General features: G+C 42.3%; 1 protein-coding gene across 2 annotated transcripts in view; it reads right to left on the reverse strand.

Annotated features, from left to right (window-relative positions):
- Positions 1-15,613, reverse strand: part of LOC144682909 (sestrin-3-like) — a 109,958-nt gene that overhangs the window by 51,226 nt on the left and 43,119 nt on the right. For both annotated transcript variants that reach the window (XM_078545788.1, XM_078545789.1), the window contains exon 2: positions 2,358-2,420. In XM_078545788.1, the coding sequence (XP_078401914.1) occupies positions 2,358-2,420 (63 nt within the window). The remainder of the gene's footprint in view (positions 1-2,357; positions 2,421-15,613) is intronic.

A 15,613-nucleotide genomic window follows, 5' to 3' on the forward strand; every position in this document is an offset into this window, starting at 1 on the left:
CACTTCCTGATCCCCACGCTAGCTGACATTGTAGATGGTTTTGGGCAGTAGCTGAAAACAGGGAACGGTCATTGTTCCTCAAAAAAAAGAAACAACCTTGATCCCTCTGCTCTGCAAAGAAATATCTCCTCTCCAACCTTCATTACCACTCCAAAGTTCTCAAATCTATTGTTGCCTCAAATTCATGCCCATCTTCAGCACAACTTTAATGCTTTCATCTCTTCAATTAGGCTTTGGACACTGCCACAAAACCAAAATGTCCCTGGTCAATCACAAATGACATACTCTTTGGTTGCGAGATTTTTCTGTCCTATTTGTAGCCTTTGATGTGGTTGATCACAATCCTCCTCCAACATCTCTTCTCCACTGTGACTCAGTGGGCAGAATTTTTCATATGGCGGGCGGGCTCGGTGAGAGTGGGCATGGAGCCGATCACCGCCCGCCATTAGCTCCGCACCACTATTTTATGTGGTGGGTCAATTAAGGCCTGCCCAGCATAATATGCGGCCAGTAGCGCTTGCTACCTTTGCGGGTGGGGGGAGGGAGGGAGAGAGAGAGAGAGAGAGAGAGAGAGAGAGAGAGAGAGAGAGAGAGAGAGTGAGTCTGGCTCAGTGCTCTTTGGCAGCCTCGGAGATTGAATCAACATTAAAACTATTAAATAAAAGGTGTAAAAATGTATTTAAACATATCCCCACATGTGGCTATGTCACATGAGTTGGGACATGTTTTTAAATTTTTGAAAATTTATTTATTTAATAAAAGCTTCAGGAAACCTCATCACATGCGTGGAAGAGGTTTCCTAAAAAACGCGAAGCCACTTGGGCTTTTTGCCTGCCTGCCAAACTTAAGGTTGATCAGGCAGCATTCACAAGTACTTCAATTAAATTCTTCATGGCCTTAATAGGCCGTTTACAATTTGGCGGGCGCGCAGCCGACTCCGGCACCCGCCCACTGAACGAAATAACGCGGGGCTGCATGATGACCTCAGGACGCTTGCCTGATGTTATCGTGCGTCATTTTACATGGTGTGTCAGTCCCGCCCCTGCACGCTGACTGAAAAATTCTGCCCAGTGTGATTACCCTAGTATGGCTCCACTCTGACCCAATGATGACCAAAGCATCTTCAACAATGACTTCTCTTCCTGCCCCCACACCACATTAATCATCAAGAATCTCCCAAAAATATTTCCTTGGCCCTTGGCACCCCTCTTCATCTACATACTTCACCTGGAAAATATCAGCAACCATGGAATATGCTTCTTGTACCTAGTTCTCTCTCTCAGCCAGTGCCTTTTTGCTGCCAAACGGCTCATTAGACCATCCAGTCTTGATGAGCTACAATTTTCTCCAGTTAAATAGAGCCCAATGTCTTTGGCTCTGCCAAAAACTTCATGCCCTTGCCACTGGCTCCATCCTCCTCCCTAGTGACAGTCTCTGGTTAAATCCAGCTGTTTCAAACCTTTATCCTATTCAACCCAGAGTTGTGTTTCCAGTTGCACACCCATTGCAAAGATCATTGACTTCCAACTTCAGATCACTGCCTACTTCCACCCCTAACTCAAGTATATTTGCTGCGAAACTCTCATCCAAACTGACTGAACAGTACAATTCTTCCCTACCAGTCTCCTAACCAGCATCTTCCATAAATTACAACTCATCCAAAAAGCTGCAGTTATATCCCATCTCATTCTTAAATCCTGGTAACCCAAAATCCTTTTCTTTGCTGACCAACACTGGCTCATTTTCCCAATTCTGCTGTATAAGCCTTTACTTACCCTCACCCCTCGTCATATCTGCAACCTCCAGTTTTAAAGCACCACACACCCACTTCACTCACTCAAACACACTTTCTCGGATCTGGCCTTCCATTTTCCCTTCCTTTTTACTGCATCAATATAGCCATGTCTTCAGCTGCCTTAGGCCCATATTCTGAAATTTCCTGTGCCCTCTGCTCACCATCTCCCTCTCCTCAAACACTTCTTGGGACTCTCTCTTTGACCAAGTATCTCGTCACTTCTCCCAATAACTCCTTTTCCCCATGGTCCATTATTTCTTTATTCTTTGGAATACCTAGGGACAAATGTTTGCATCAGAGATGCAAGCATTTCCCTATCCCACAACCAAGTTATATATTGTTTGGGCATTTTTTGCATTAAGAGTCATTATTTGCTGATATACAATTAAAACCTGACAAATCATACATCTGTCACATACAAAAAGTATTTATCTCACTTTCATATGTGAAGTTTGTACCACGCTTACTTTCCTGAGTCCTGCTCATCATTCATAAAAATGCATCAACTCCCTTAATGTTCAGTAATACTTAAAGTAATTGACATGTAAAAAAAAAAAATTACCTCTTTCTCTGGTATAAAGGCAGTTGGTCCAGTTTCTGTAGGCTGAGGGACCCTCACATTTTCCTGATGAAAAAAAAGAGTTCACCATATATAGATTTATTGCTGAAAAATTTTGAAAGCTCTAACAGACTGACATGGGCAGTGGTTACAATTGCTTTGCACACATGGATGCAACCACTTTAGGTGCACGCACTTAAATTTTTAATGATTAAAACAGGTTTGTAAATTCCAGAATACAGTGCAACTCTTCTCCCAATATAGATTTGCAGGAATCATTGCTACAAAGGCTCTACTATCCACATCTAATCCTTTACTAAGCCTCACTTATTTATCATCTTGCCTCATCAGGCATTGCTCAGCACTCATTAACCAAAATGTATGGATTTCAAAATCCTCTTCCTGGTCCATATATTCTTCCACTGTAGAACCTGCTCTAGGCCTACATCCCAGCTCATACCATCTGATCTACCAACTTCAGCATACGACGAGCTTCCTCCTTTCACTTTGCTCTACCAAAACTATCAACCTTCAAGTTACTGGATTCAGACTCCTTTCCTAAATCCATGCATCCATTTGATGCACACCACCCAACCTTCAAAATACCGTAAGCCATAGTGTAGATTACCTCTCCCAACTCTCGCCATGTCTTTATGAAACATCTTGGGGTAATTTTGTACATTAACAAAAGTTGTATTGTCCATTAATCACACTCTAGACTGCAATCCCTCAATGTATGCAAGTTTCAACGTCAACCTTAATTTGCAAGAGAGGATAAAAATTTGTTTTTCAACAATTTCTTCAGTGCCTTGAGAATCTAACCAACAGCTACAATCTGTACCTTTAAATGGCTCAGACATTAAAGCTTTCATCTTAAAAAAAGATTTTTGGTCTCATCTACTTTGGCCTTACATTAACTTCTAAACTTTCTTCAATACTCAGTCTCCCTGATTAGCTGAACTTATCCTTCATGTTTGACATGCTCCTAAGACATGAAACAAATCAAACTATGTAAATCAAACTTTAATAGTTAATTTTTTACTATTTGAAAATGACCTCTGCTGAACCAAAGGATGGCTGCCACAAGTCACCCGATGTCTGGAATTGAAAAGGTGACCACTAAGACATTACATGCATTGCACTGGAGACGTGCCCTGACATGTTGCTCATGGAATCTCATACCCGGGACTATCAAGGCCCATTTCAAATATGAACTATTGAAAGTAAATGATATCATTTACATCTTTACAAGCTTATCCACTAGTGGAGTCCGAGGATCTACCAAGACAATAGCTACCGAAAACACGGTCATCAATATGGATGATGGCTCTTTCAGAGACTAATGGCTGGGACATTATAAGCCACCAAACAAAAGCCAGTTCCAAACACCAAATAAACATTCCTTTATGAACTCATTGCAGAGGAAGGATCCAAGTGACATTTCAAACTCTCTATATAAAGTCGAGAACTCAAAAGCAGAGTCAGTCTGCTGATTTATCACCAACCTACAAACATCCAACAGCAGGAATCCAGGCTGACAAGGCAGCCAGCACCAAGCCCTTATCGAAGCCAGTTTATCTGGAAGCTACTGGTCACTGCCTGCCAAGCAGACCAAGCCTCTGATATCAACCTCATCTCACTGTGGCACTATCTCAAAAGAACTCTGCACTTCTGCCTTCAGCCAGGATCCTGCCTGAATTGGAACATCTCGGAGGGAGCCCACTCTGGATTTGGATTTTCTTGGCTCTGGAAATTATGTGAACTGATATCCATTTGTGGTTCTTTTTACTGTTAAGTTGTTCATAGTTGTAAGACCCTTCTTCCCTATCTCCTTCCTGTGTGCGCACATATGTGCACGCGAATTTTATGGCCTCATCCACCTGCAGAATTTCCCGGTCCTGCCGAAGTGAATGGACTTTGGAACAGCTCACCGCATTTTATGGCACCACTGCTACAAGGCCGTAAAATTCCACGTGTGCTCGCCCGCGTGTGACATTCAACACCCCCCAGGATTGAATGTGTGAATAAACTAAATTTTCCATTTAATCCCAAGAGACTCTGTGGCGAACCACTTTAAAAAAAAAATGACTACACAAACAAAGGGTTTTTCGAATAAGCGCCACAACCTATTCTTAAAGCAAAACAAAAAAAAACCTCTGTTTACAGACAGGCAAGAGAATAAAGGAGTTCAGTTTTTCCCCCCTCTTCTGTCTGTAACATGTCAAGTACTTGTTTTCTCATCATTAGTCTTCAACTCTAAGAACTGGGTATTCAAAGGACTGAATCTTACATTGATTGGGTCAGGCGTGCGTCCGCACGATCAATCAGGCGTGAAATCGCATGAGATGACGCCGGGTGAGCGCCCCGATGTCATCGCACACTTGTGTGATATTTCGTTTGGTGGGCGCATGCTAAAGTCAGAATCATGCCCGCCAACAATTAGGAGGGCAGTTAAGCCCATTAACGGCGCAGTTGTCTATTTTTCATCGTCCATCCAACTTTACGGTTGGCAGACAGGCAAATTGGCCAGGTGGCCTTTACATGTTCCATGAAACCTCATCCAAGGGTGGGATGAGGTTTCCGTAATAAAATAAAAATAAAAATCTGCGGGCAGCATTTTTATCATCTATATTTTCAGGTGCCTGGTGCTCAGACATTTTTCTTCTGCTTTTTAAAACTTTATTGAAACATTTTCAGGTCTGCAGCTCCGTGGCAGCTCTTTGCCTTCAGGGAGCTTTCTATCAGTGCTCGCCCCTGTTGACGTCATCAGCCACCATCTTCCTGCCCCCCACCCCGGCAGTGCTGAGGTTTTCAGCCCATGCTTCATGCTGGCTGGCTGTTGATTGGCCGGCCAGCGTGAAATCGTGGTTGAGTGGGCCGATCGCAGTCAACATTCCGTTTCCCGGCCGATCCAAACCAAGCTAAAAATTCAGGCCAAAGATTCATCCTAGATTCACCGACAAAGGATTGTCCAGCTGCAGCTAAATATTGGAAAATTAGCCAAAGGCAATCTAGATATAGTAAACAACTTAATCTCCTTTTCATTTAGATTGCTGCAAGGAAAATTGGGCAAATTTCTCATGGCTGTGTCTTACGCCAATCCAATTCTCTGATATTTACAGTGCCCAAGCAACCCTGGTTGTGTAGCAGGTCTGGACTAGCAATTCAAACGCCTGGATTAATAATCCAGAGTAAAAATTCAAACCCCAGTTTAAAGTTTGGTTTTGGCAGTTCGAGAATTTAAGCAAGGGAGCCACTTTATGGGAGGGAAAGTCTGCACTGTATGACTGGGGCTCTGATCAACTAGCTTTCCGATATTTGCTGCTCCCTTTTGTACTTGTCTATATGATTCATACAAGGACATACTGCCAAGATAACCATGAACATCATAAAGATCACCGTTAGAATTTCTATCCAAAATGATCACATTCACTGGGATTCATAAATAAATTACCTATTACTTTTCATTGCAACCTGCTGCTGCTCTGAAGTCACCCACCACCCCACCCCTCCCCCCGCACCCCCGACCCCGCATTCTTACTGTGTTTAAGAATCATCCTATGCTAATAGGTTTCCCTGAAGATCAACAGTTTGAGCATTTGTTTCCAACTACAAATAGTGAAAATCCCTATTTGCTGTCATTTATTCACTAGTTTTTAATTACATAGTTTTCCTTTTTTTTTAAAAAAACACCTAATCTTAGAGAGGTGTCATACTGAATAACCAGTGTTTCACCACAGTTCCTCATGAAAAACAAATACTCCCATTTATTTAAATCATCTGAGTTACTAGGATATTTCTAAGAATTATAGATAAGCAACATCACTTTGAACTCGTTACTGCTGTGCAAAGTTCATATCGTGACATCATTCTGATGCAACTACGAAAACAAAGGACAAAAGATCAATATTAGAAGTACACAAATTCTACCTTTTAAATCATAATTAGCAAATAAATAGGGAATGGCTATCTAGCCAAAAAACATTGTCCAAAGAAGAAAATGAAGATCTAAGGGATTAGAAACAGTATATGAATAAATCCCATTTGTTCTAGAAAATAAAGTTCTGACAGGGTTTGCTGTCGTAACTGCAAAATTTAATGCGGCATTAAAGTAATGCTGATCAGAAAATCTGGTGTGTTTAAATTGCCATCAACAGCATAGACTCCGGTTCAATCCATCATTATAAAACTGCACCTGTCCTCCAGAGAAGCGCCGATTAGAGGGCCTTCATTCTCCCACGACAAGGTGCGCGATAGAATGGACAGGCATAAAAGTTTGTGGAAGTAAAAGGCTGCACTGTACGATTGGTCCATTCTCTTTACATTTTTTTTTCTTTGGAACACAGCTAGTGATGAGTGGGAGAAGTTTTTCCTCCTGTATGGAAGATTTATATGATGGGAATCCCTCCAACACAAAGCAACAATGTTTGTTCAACTTTGCACTATTGTGTAACCTTGTTTTTCATTTCATTAAAACTTTCCCAATTTCCCTGGAAAAAACAAGAATAAATTATGCTTACTTCATATTAAAAGTAAACAAATCATTACAGATATAAAGCTGGAAAGTACCTCAGGAGCCACGGCCCCACAATTTGAACAGTCTCGTAGAAATTCCCTCAGTGCCGTTTCCTTCAGCATGGAAGGGTTTCTTGTACAGGCCACTTCCTCATCAACCATCCGGACACACCATGGTGTTCTGTCCTTCCGTCTGGCAGTGGGAGGGTCCCCAGAGGAGGGTCGTCTACATAGGAGTTCTCCCCCACCCCTCCCACCCCTTTTCCATCAGGAACCTGGCACAGAGGGTGTTCCAGGATTTTGACCCAGCAATAGTGAAGTAATGTCAATATAGTTCTAAATCAGGATGGAGTGTGGCTTGGAGGGAACTTGCAGGTGGCAGTGTTCCAATGCAAATGCTGCCCTTGTTCTTCTAGGTGGTAGAGGATGTGGGTTTGGAAGGTATTCTTGAAGGGCCCTTGGCGAGTTGCTGCAGTGCATCTTATAGGTGGTACACACTGATGCCAGTGTGCAAATGGAGGAGGAAGTGGATGTTCAAGGTTGTGGATGAGATGCCAATCAAGCAGATTACATTGCTCTGGGTGGTGTCAAGCCTGAGTGTTGTTGAAGCTGCACTCCTCCAGGCAAGTGGAGAGTGTTCCATCACTCTTCACTTCTGCCTTGTAGATAGCAGACAGGCTTTGGGGAGATAGGTGGTGATTTACGCACCATAGAATTTCCAGCCTCTGACTTGCTTTTGTAGCCACAGTATTTGTACGGCTGGTCCAGTTCAGTTTCTGGTCAATGGCAAACTTCAGGGTGTCGATTTTGGGGGATTTGACGATGGTAATGCCATTGAACATCAAGGGGAGATGGTTAGATTCTCTCTTATCGGAGACGGTCATTGTTTGCCACTTAAGTGGCAAGTAACATTCTCCACATGTAAACCCAAACCTGAATATTGTCCAGATCTTGCTGCATATGGACAGGGACGGCTTCAGTATGAGTCATCACAAATGGTGCTGAACATCATGCAATCATCGTGAACATTCCCACTTCTGACCATATAATGCAGGGGACAGAAGCTCACTGAGGAAGCAGCTGAAGATGGCTAGGGCTGGAACACTACACTGAGGAACTCCTGCACTGATGTCCGAGATTGAAATGACTGACCTTCTATAACCACATTAATCTTCCTTTGTGCCAAGTATGGCTCCAACCAGCAGAGTGTCCCCCCGATTCCTATCAACTTCAAATTTTGCTAGGGCTCCTTGATGCCACACAGTCAAATGCTGCCTTGATGTCAAGGGCAGTCATTCTCACCTCACCTTGAGTTCAGCTTTTTTGTCCATGTTTGGATCAAGGCTGTAATGAAGTCAGGAGCTGAGTGGCCCAGGGTGGAACACAAACCGAGCGTCAGTGAGAAGCTTATTTCTCAGGAAGTGCTGCTTGATAACACTATCGATGACACATTCCATCACTTTGCCAATGATCAAGAGTAGACGGACGGTGCACTAATTGACCAGATTGGATTTTTAAAAAATTCTTTGATGGCAAGGCCAGCGCTTGTTGCCCATCCTCAGTTGTCCTTAAAATGGGTGGCTTGCTAGGCCATTTCAGAGGCCACTGAAGAGTCCAAATGCAGCAAGATCTGGATGATATCCAGGCTTGAGCTGACAAGTGGCAAGTAACATTTGTGTCACAGAAATGCTAGGCAATGACAATCTCCAACAAGAGAGGATCTAACCATTGCCCCTTGACATTCAATGGCACTACCATCGCTGAATCCCCCACTATCAACATCCTGGGGGGTTACCATTGACCAGAAGCTGAACAGGACTAGGCATATAAATACTGTGGCTACAAGAGCAGCTCAGGGGCTAAGAATCCTGCAGCAAGTAACTCACCTCCTGACTCCCCAAAGCCTGACCACCATCTACAAGGCACAAGTCAGGAGCGTGATGGAATATGCTCCAATTGCCTGGATGAATGCAGTCCCAACAACACAAGCTCAACACCGTCCAGGACAATGCAGCCTGCTTGATTGGCACCCAATCCACAAACATTCACTCCCCCCACCACCGATGCACAGTGGTAGCAGTGTATACTATCTGCAAGGTGCACTGCAGGAACTCACCAAGACTCCTTAGACAGCACCTTCCAAACCCATGACCACTACCCACCTAGAAGGGCAAGGGCAGCAGACACATGGGAACACCACCACCTGGCAGCTCCCCTCCAAGACACTCACCATCCTGACTTGGAAATATCTCTGTTCCTTCACTGTCGCTGGGTCAAAATCCTGGAACTCCCTCCCTAACAGCACTGTGGGTGTACTTACACCGCATGGACTGCAGCGGCTCAAGGAGGTCACCACCACCTTCTCAAGGGAAAATTAGGGACAGGCAATAAATGCTGGCCCAGCCAGCAACACCCACATCCTGTAAAAGAAAAAAGTTTACAGCCTAGAAGCTAAACCTTTTTAACCACGCTCTAATTGATTAACACAGATGTGTTTACTGTGTCCTTACTTGATGGAATTTTTACGTACATGCACAAGTTGTGCCTGAGACTTTGCTTAATTACAAATCCTGAGAACATTTTGGGACCATTTGAACAGAATAATGTCCCAAACACCAAAAACAGGCCTTCAGAAACATTGGATGGAATCTTCCAATCCTGCCAGCAGCAGGAAGTTCGGTGGATGGAGGACCTTAAATTGGCATAAGGCCAAAAATCAATTTCCTGATGTCAGGATGGATTGTAGGAATTAAGTTCTTGGGACTTTAAAGGAGGGTTGAGCTTCCTGACGAACAATGTCGGGAAGACCTTTTGCATGTATTAACAGGTCACCTTCACAGGAATTAAGTTCTCCTCCAGTCAGAAATTAAAGCGTTCACTTTTCCAACTGTATACATACACCTGGCGAGCTCGATTCCTTCCACAACTTAAGACCATAAGGCATAGGAGCAGAAGTAGGCCATTCGACCCATCGAGTCTGCTCCACCATTCAATGAGATCATGGCTGATCTGATAATCCTCAACTCCGCTTTCCTGCCTTTTCCGCATAACCTTTGATTTCCTTACTGATTAAAAATCTGCCTATCTCAGCCTTGAATATACTTAACAACCCAGCCTCTCCAGCCCTCTGCAGTAAAGAATTCCACAGAATCACTATCCTCAGAAGAAATTCCTACTCATCTGAGTCTTAAATGGGTGACCCCTTACTCAGATTGTGCCCTCTGGTCCTAGACTCTCCTGCAGGGGGAAACAACCTCTCGGCATCTACCCAGTCAAGCCCCCTAAAAATCTTATATGTTTCAATAAGGTCACCTCTCATTCTTCCAAACTCCAAATGAGTATAGGCCCAACCTACTCAATCTCTCCTCATAAGACAATCCCTCCATACCCAAGATCAGTCCAGTGAACCTTCTCTGGAAGGTACAATGCCAGTATATCTTTCCTTAGATAAGGGGACCAAAACGGTTCACAGTATTCTAGGTGTGGTCTAAATAGTGTCTTGTACAGTTTTAGCAAGACTTCCCTATTTTTATACGCCATTCCCTTTGAAATAAAGGCCAACATTCCATTTGCCTCACCTATTACCTGAACTTGTATGCTAGCTTTTTGGGATTCATGCACGAGGACCCCCAAATCCCTCTGTGCTGCAGCTTTCTGCAGTCTTTCTCCTCTATCCTCTATATTCAGCTCCTCTATTCTTCCTGTTAAAGTGCATAACCTCACATTTTCCCACATTATATTCCATCTGCCAAGTTTTTTCCCCACTCGCTTAACCTGTCTATATCCCTCTGCAGACTCTCATCCTCACCGCTTGCCTTCCCACCTATTTTTGTATCATCTGCAAACTTGGCGATAGTACATTCACTTCCCTCATCTAAGTCATTAATATATATTGTAAATAAGTGTGGCCCCAGCATTGACCCCTGTGGCACTCTAGTTACAGGCTGCCATCCTGAAAATGCCCCCCTTATCTCAACTCTGCCTTCTATTAGTTAGCTATCCATGCTAATATACTACCCGCAACACCATGGGCTCTTGTCTTATTAAATAGCCTTAAGTGCGGTACCTTATTGAATGCCTTTTGGAAATCCAAATATATTACATCTACTGGCTCCCCTTTATCCATCCTGCTTGTTGCCTCTTCAAAGAATTCTAATAAATTTGTCAGGCGTGATATCCCTTCAGAAAGCATAAGGTACATCTACAGTGCGCTTAGGGAGGGAGTTCCAGGATTTTGACCCAGCAACAATGAAGCAATGGTAATATGGTTCCACGTAAGGATGGTGTGGGGCTTGCAGGGGAACTTGCAGGTGGTGTTGGTGTCCTTCTGCATCTGCTGCCCTTGTCCTTCTAGATGGTACAGTTTGTGGGTTTGGAAAGTGCCGTTGAAGGAGCCTTGGTGACTTGCTGCAGTGCATCTTGTAGGTGGTACACACTGCTGCTACTGTGCATCATTAGTAGGTGGAGTGAATGCTTAAGATGGGGGATGGAGTGTCAATCAAGTGGGCTGCTTTGTCCTGGATGGTGTTCAGTTTCTTGTGTGGTTGGAGCCACACTCACCTAAGTGGAGAGTATTCCCTCACACTCCTGACTTGTGCCAGTCACATGCCTAATGATGGCTTCTATTGCTCAGTTATTAATCAGAAATGCAATTAGCCTCTGTGGTTGGTGGCTAAAGAATTGGGAAACACTGCAAAATAAACCGAGCACTGATTAGTGGAATAAATGCAATCTTAATCTCCAGCAATAATCATATGGTAATCCATCACTGCTGGTAGTAGATGCATAATGCAAGTCTGGAACACAAATACGTTCAAGGATCACCCCTTAGCTGATGGAAAATTACAGCAAGTAACAGTGGCCCTTCCACATCCTTTTATTCTGCTTCAGCAATTTTACTCTAACTACCAAACTGCCCAACAATTAAATTCAAAATGTGATCTAGGTTTGGTTAACTTCAATATCAGAAGCTGATTAAGTTATAATAACACAGTAACGTCTGAGACAGATTTCATCTCTCACCACCATCTTTCCCAAATGCCTTTTCTAAAAAAAAGTGCTTAGTTTAAATACATTAAAATTATACTGGGCGAGTTGCGGATATTTGAGTTGAGCTCTGATGGCCAACTAGCCCTTCCTTATTCTTAACCCTTAAATTCTTACTTAATTTGGTGAAAGCAACTAAATGTTGACAAGTGCAAGATGAGGGATTTCCAGAAGCTGTAAGCTAACAGTGCCATCAAATTCCACCTGCTCTATGGTCAAAGAACGGAGTGTGACATCAAGGAGAAACAGCCTAGAAATGATTGCTTGAGAGAATGAGTATTTGTTATAGTATATAATATTATTCTGCTTTCAAGTACTAACGAGATTGTCAAATAAGAACCAACAAAACCTATGGAATTTTTAAGACTTATTCCTCATATAGGAGTATGTAGGTGATTCTTTATAGCATCTTCAAAAAAATGAAGACACTCCTGCTATAATAAATATATAAACAGGCACTTGCACACAAAAAACGGCATTAGATCATCACAAGATAAATTCAGTCGAAACTGTCCTTTAGTCCATTTCATCTTTTCTGTCCAGATTTAAACTTCCCCCAAGAACAGAGCCTTAGCTTAATATATGTATTTTAAAAAGTTAGCACTTCTGACATGATTCTCAAATGCACTGAACTAGAACAATTTAGAATTGTGCCCTCATTACAGCTTGAAACCATAATCTTAATTGGTTACATTTTGACCTCTGGTTGAAGTCAAAACAGACAGGCATTAAATTATAAAAGCAAAATACTGCGGATGCTGGAAATCTGAAATAAAAACAGAAAATGCTGGAAAAACTCAGCAGGTCTGGCAGCATCTATGGAGAGAAACAGGACATAATTGATCAGAAACTGAACTGATCAGCCATATTGTGGATGTGTTAATAAGGCCAGGGATAGGTTGTATTTTCTGGACAATTGGGTAATGTCTCGATTCTTTAAAGCCTTTCTGACATGAGATTGAAGTCAGTGACGAAATACTATTCACTGGCCTGAATATATTTGCAACCATACCCAGGTCAAGCAGCTCGAAACCACACCAGACAGAGCAGTATGCTCGATTGGCACTCTGGTCATGTGAATAGACGGATTGAGATTTTGTGCCTAGTGACAATAGATTACATGTTTTTAAAAATCAAAAATGCACTCGCCACATCTGGATTCCCTATTAATTCAATGTGGCTACTGACAAACATATTAGACACCACCTTTCCTTGAAGAATTAGGAAGTTCTTCATCCAAGGAGGATGCTTTTTGTTTCACAACATAGTTTATCCAGGCTCAATTTAACATTATGAATTGTAGAACTGCAGCTTTTTAAAAAAAAAAATCAGAAGGTTCATAGAATTCTTTTAAAGATAATTTAAAAAATTTGTTCATGGGGATGTGAGTGCCATTGGCTAAGCCAACATTTATTGCCCATCCCTAATTTGCCCTCAAGAAGGTGGTGGTGAGCCACATTTTTGAACCTCTGCAGTCCATCTGGTGTAGGTGCACCCACAGCACTGTTAGGGAGGGAGTTCCAGGATTTTGACCCAGTGACAGTGAAGGGCAGGCGATATATTTCCAAGTGAGGATGGTAAGTGGCTTGGAGGGGAACTTCCAGGTGGTGATGTTTCCATGTGTCTGCTGTCCTTGTCCTTCTTGGTAGTAGAAGTCATGTGTTTGAAAGGTGCTGTCTAAGGAGCCTTGGTGAGTTCCTGCAGTGCATCTTGATGGTCCACACTGCTGCCACCGTGCATTGGTGGTGGAGTGTGTGAATGTTGGTGGATAGAGTGCCAATCAAGTGGGCTGCTTTGTCCTGGACGCCTTCTTGCGTTGTTGGAGCTGCATTTATCCAGGCAAGTGGGGAGTATTCCATCACATTCCTGACTTGTGCCTTGTAGATGGTGGACAGACTTTGGGGAGTTGCTATAATCCAGATCTAACAATTTAACAACATATTAGATTTCCTCAGTTGTTAGAAAGCTGCAAGATCAAGTTCCACTGCAGGACATATTCATCCATGCCTTTGACTATTCCAATGCACCTCTGGTTGGTCTCCAACATTCTACCCTGCATAAACTGGAGGCCATCCCAAATTCTCTCCTAACTTGCACCAATCACTATACATCTATCACCGCTCTGCTTGCTGACCTATGTTGGCTCCCGGTCAAGAAATATCTTGATGTTAAAATTCTCAACCTGGTTTTCAAATCCCTCCATGGTTTCACCCCTCCCCATCTCTAATCTCAAGCTTCCAAGATATCTGTGCTCACCTAATTCTGGTCTCCTGAGCATCCCCAATTTTAACTGTTTCAACATTTTTGTGTACATGTCTCTAGCTTCCTAGGGCCTAAGCTCTAGAATACCCTCTCTACGCTGCTCCAGCTCTCTTTTTCCCCTTTAAATACTCTCCCTAGAATCTACCTCTTTGACCAAGGTTTTTGTATTCTGAGCTAATATCTCCTTATGTGGCTTGGTGTCATGCTTTTACAATGCTCCTGTGAAGCACCTTTATTGCACTAAAGGCACTACATAAGTATGTTGCTGGCACAGACACATCACTTCAGCGCACTGTCAAAGATGCAGATTGCTAGCTGAGATATTAAATGGTAGCAATGTGCTTGTTCAGGTGCACATAAGAAACTGTGGCACTATTTTAAAAGATAAGCATGGCAATTATGCTGCATGATATTTACCCACAAATCCTACCACACAGATTAAAAGGTCATTCATCTGTTATTTCGGAGACCTTGTTGTGTGCAAATTAGCCACTATATTTTTCCTACGTAACAGCAGTGACAACATTTCAAAAATAATTTCATTGTAACTGAAGTGTTTGGGTTGTTCGGAATGTGAAATATGCTACATAAATAAAGGCAACTACTTGTTTAATAGTGTTATGACATGGCAGATGGTGTGTGCCAGGTAGATCAAATCCACAAAGGAAACTTGATCGTGCTATCACAACAGTTTTGCAATTTGAATTTATTTTGATATGCGTGCATTGAATTCAGAAGTAATAAGTCCACCAAGACTTGAGATTTAAAAAAAATTAAATTATAATACTTATTAACAAAAGAAAAGATTTCAAGCCCATATAATAGTAGTAATTTGTAGTCCTATATAACTCCTAAAATTCCTAATTAACCTGACTCCCACAGTTATACTCCCTTTAAGGCAACGTTCCAAGATTTTAGATTTTAAACAGATCCAGCAAATTAACAATACCCTGAACAGTGGAATTCCAAATGACTTTTCTCCAGCTCCAGTTTCTATGGACAGCTGGCTTGTGCACAGATACTGTGGGCTTCATTAAGACTATTTCACACACTTCTGTTAGATCTCACAATGCCTTCCCCTGACACACAGCCTCATTCCCCTTTATATAGGTTTCTCTCTTCTTAATATGTAAATTCCATTGTTTCAATATACGTCTTTGAAACATTACCTTTCTCATAATTTAAATCTTTTCATGTTGCCAACACTCTCACTAACCTCTGAAATTCAAACCTCCCTTCATCTGTCTAAAAATGTAAATTCCCTTCACACCTTACATGCTAAGACCCGAACCATGTTTACCTACTTAGCATTATAAAGACACTTCTACACCATACTTCTTTTGATAACTTTAACTTGCAGTCTGCTTGGTACAAAATGTAATTAATCAGACAGGAAAACACAACCCCCCAATAAACCTACTTTACAATAAATCACA

Source organism: Cetorhinus maximus, chromosome 7 (genome assembly GCF_964194155.1).
Source record: "Cetorhinus maximus chromosome 7, sCetMax3.hap1.1, whole genome shotgun sequence".
Taxonomy (NCBI): domain Eukaryota; kingdom Metazoa; phylum Chordata; class Chondrichthyes; order Lamniformes; family Cetorhinidae; genus Cetorhinus; species Cetorhinus maximus.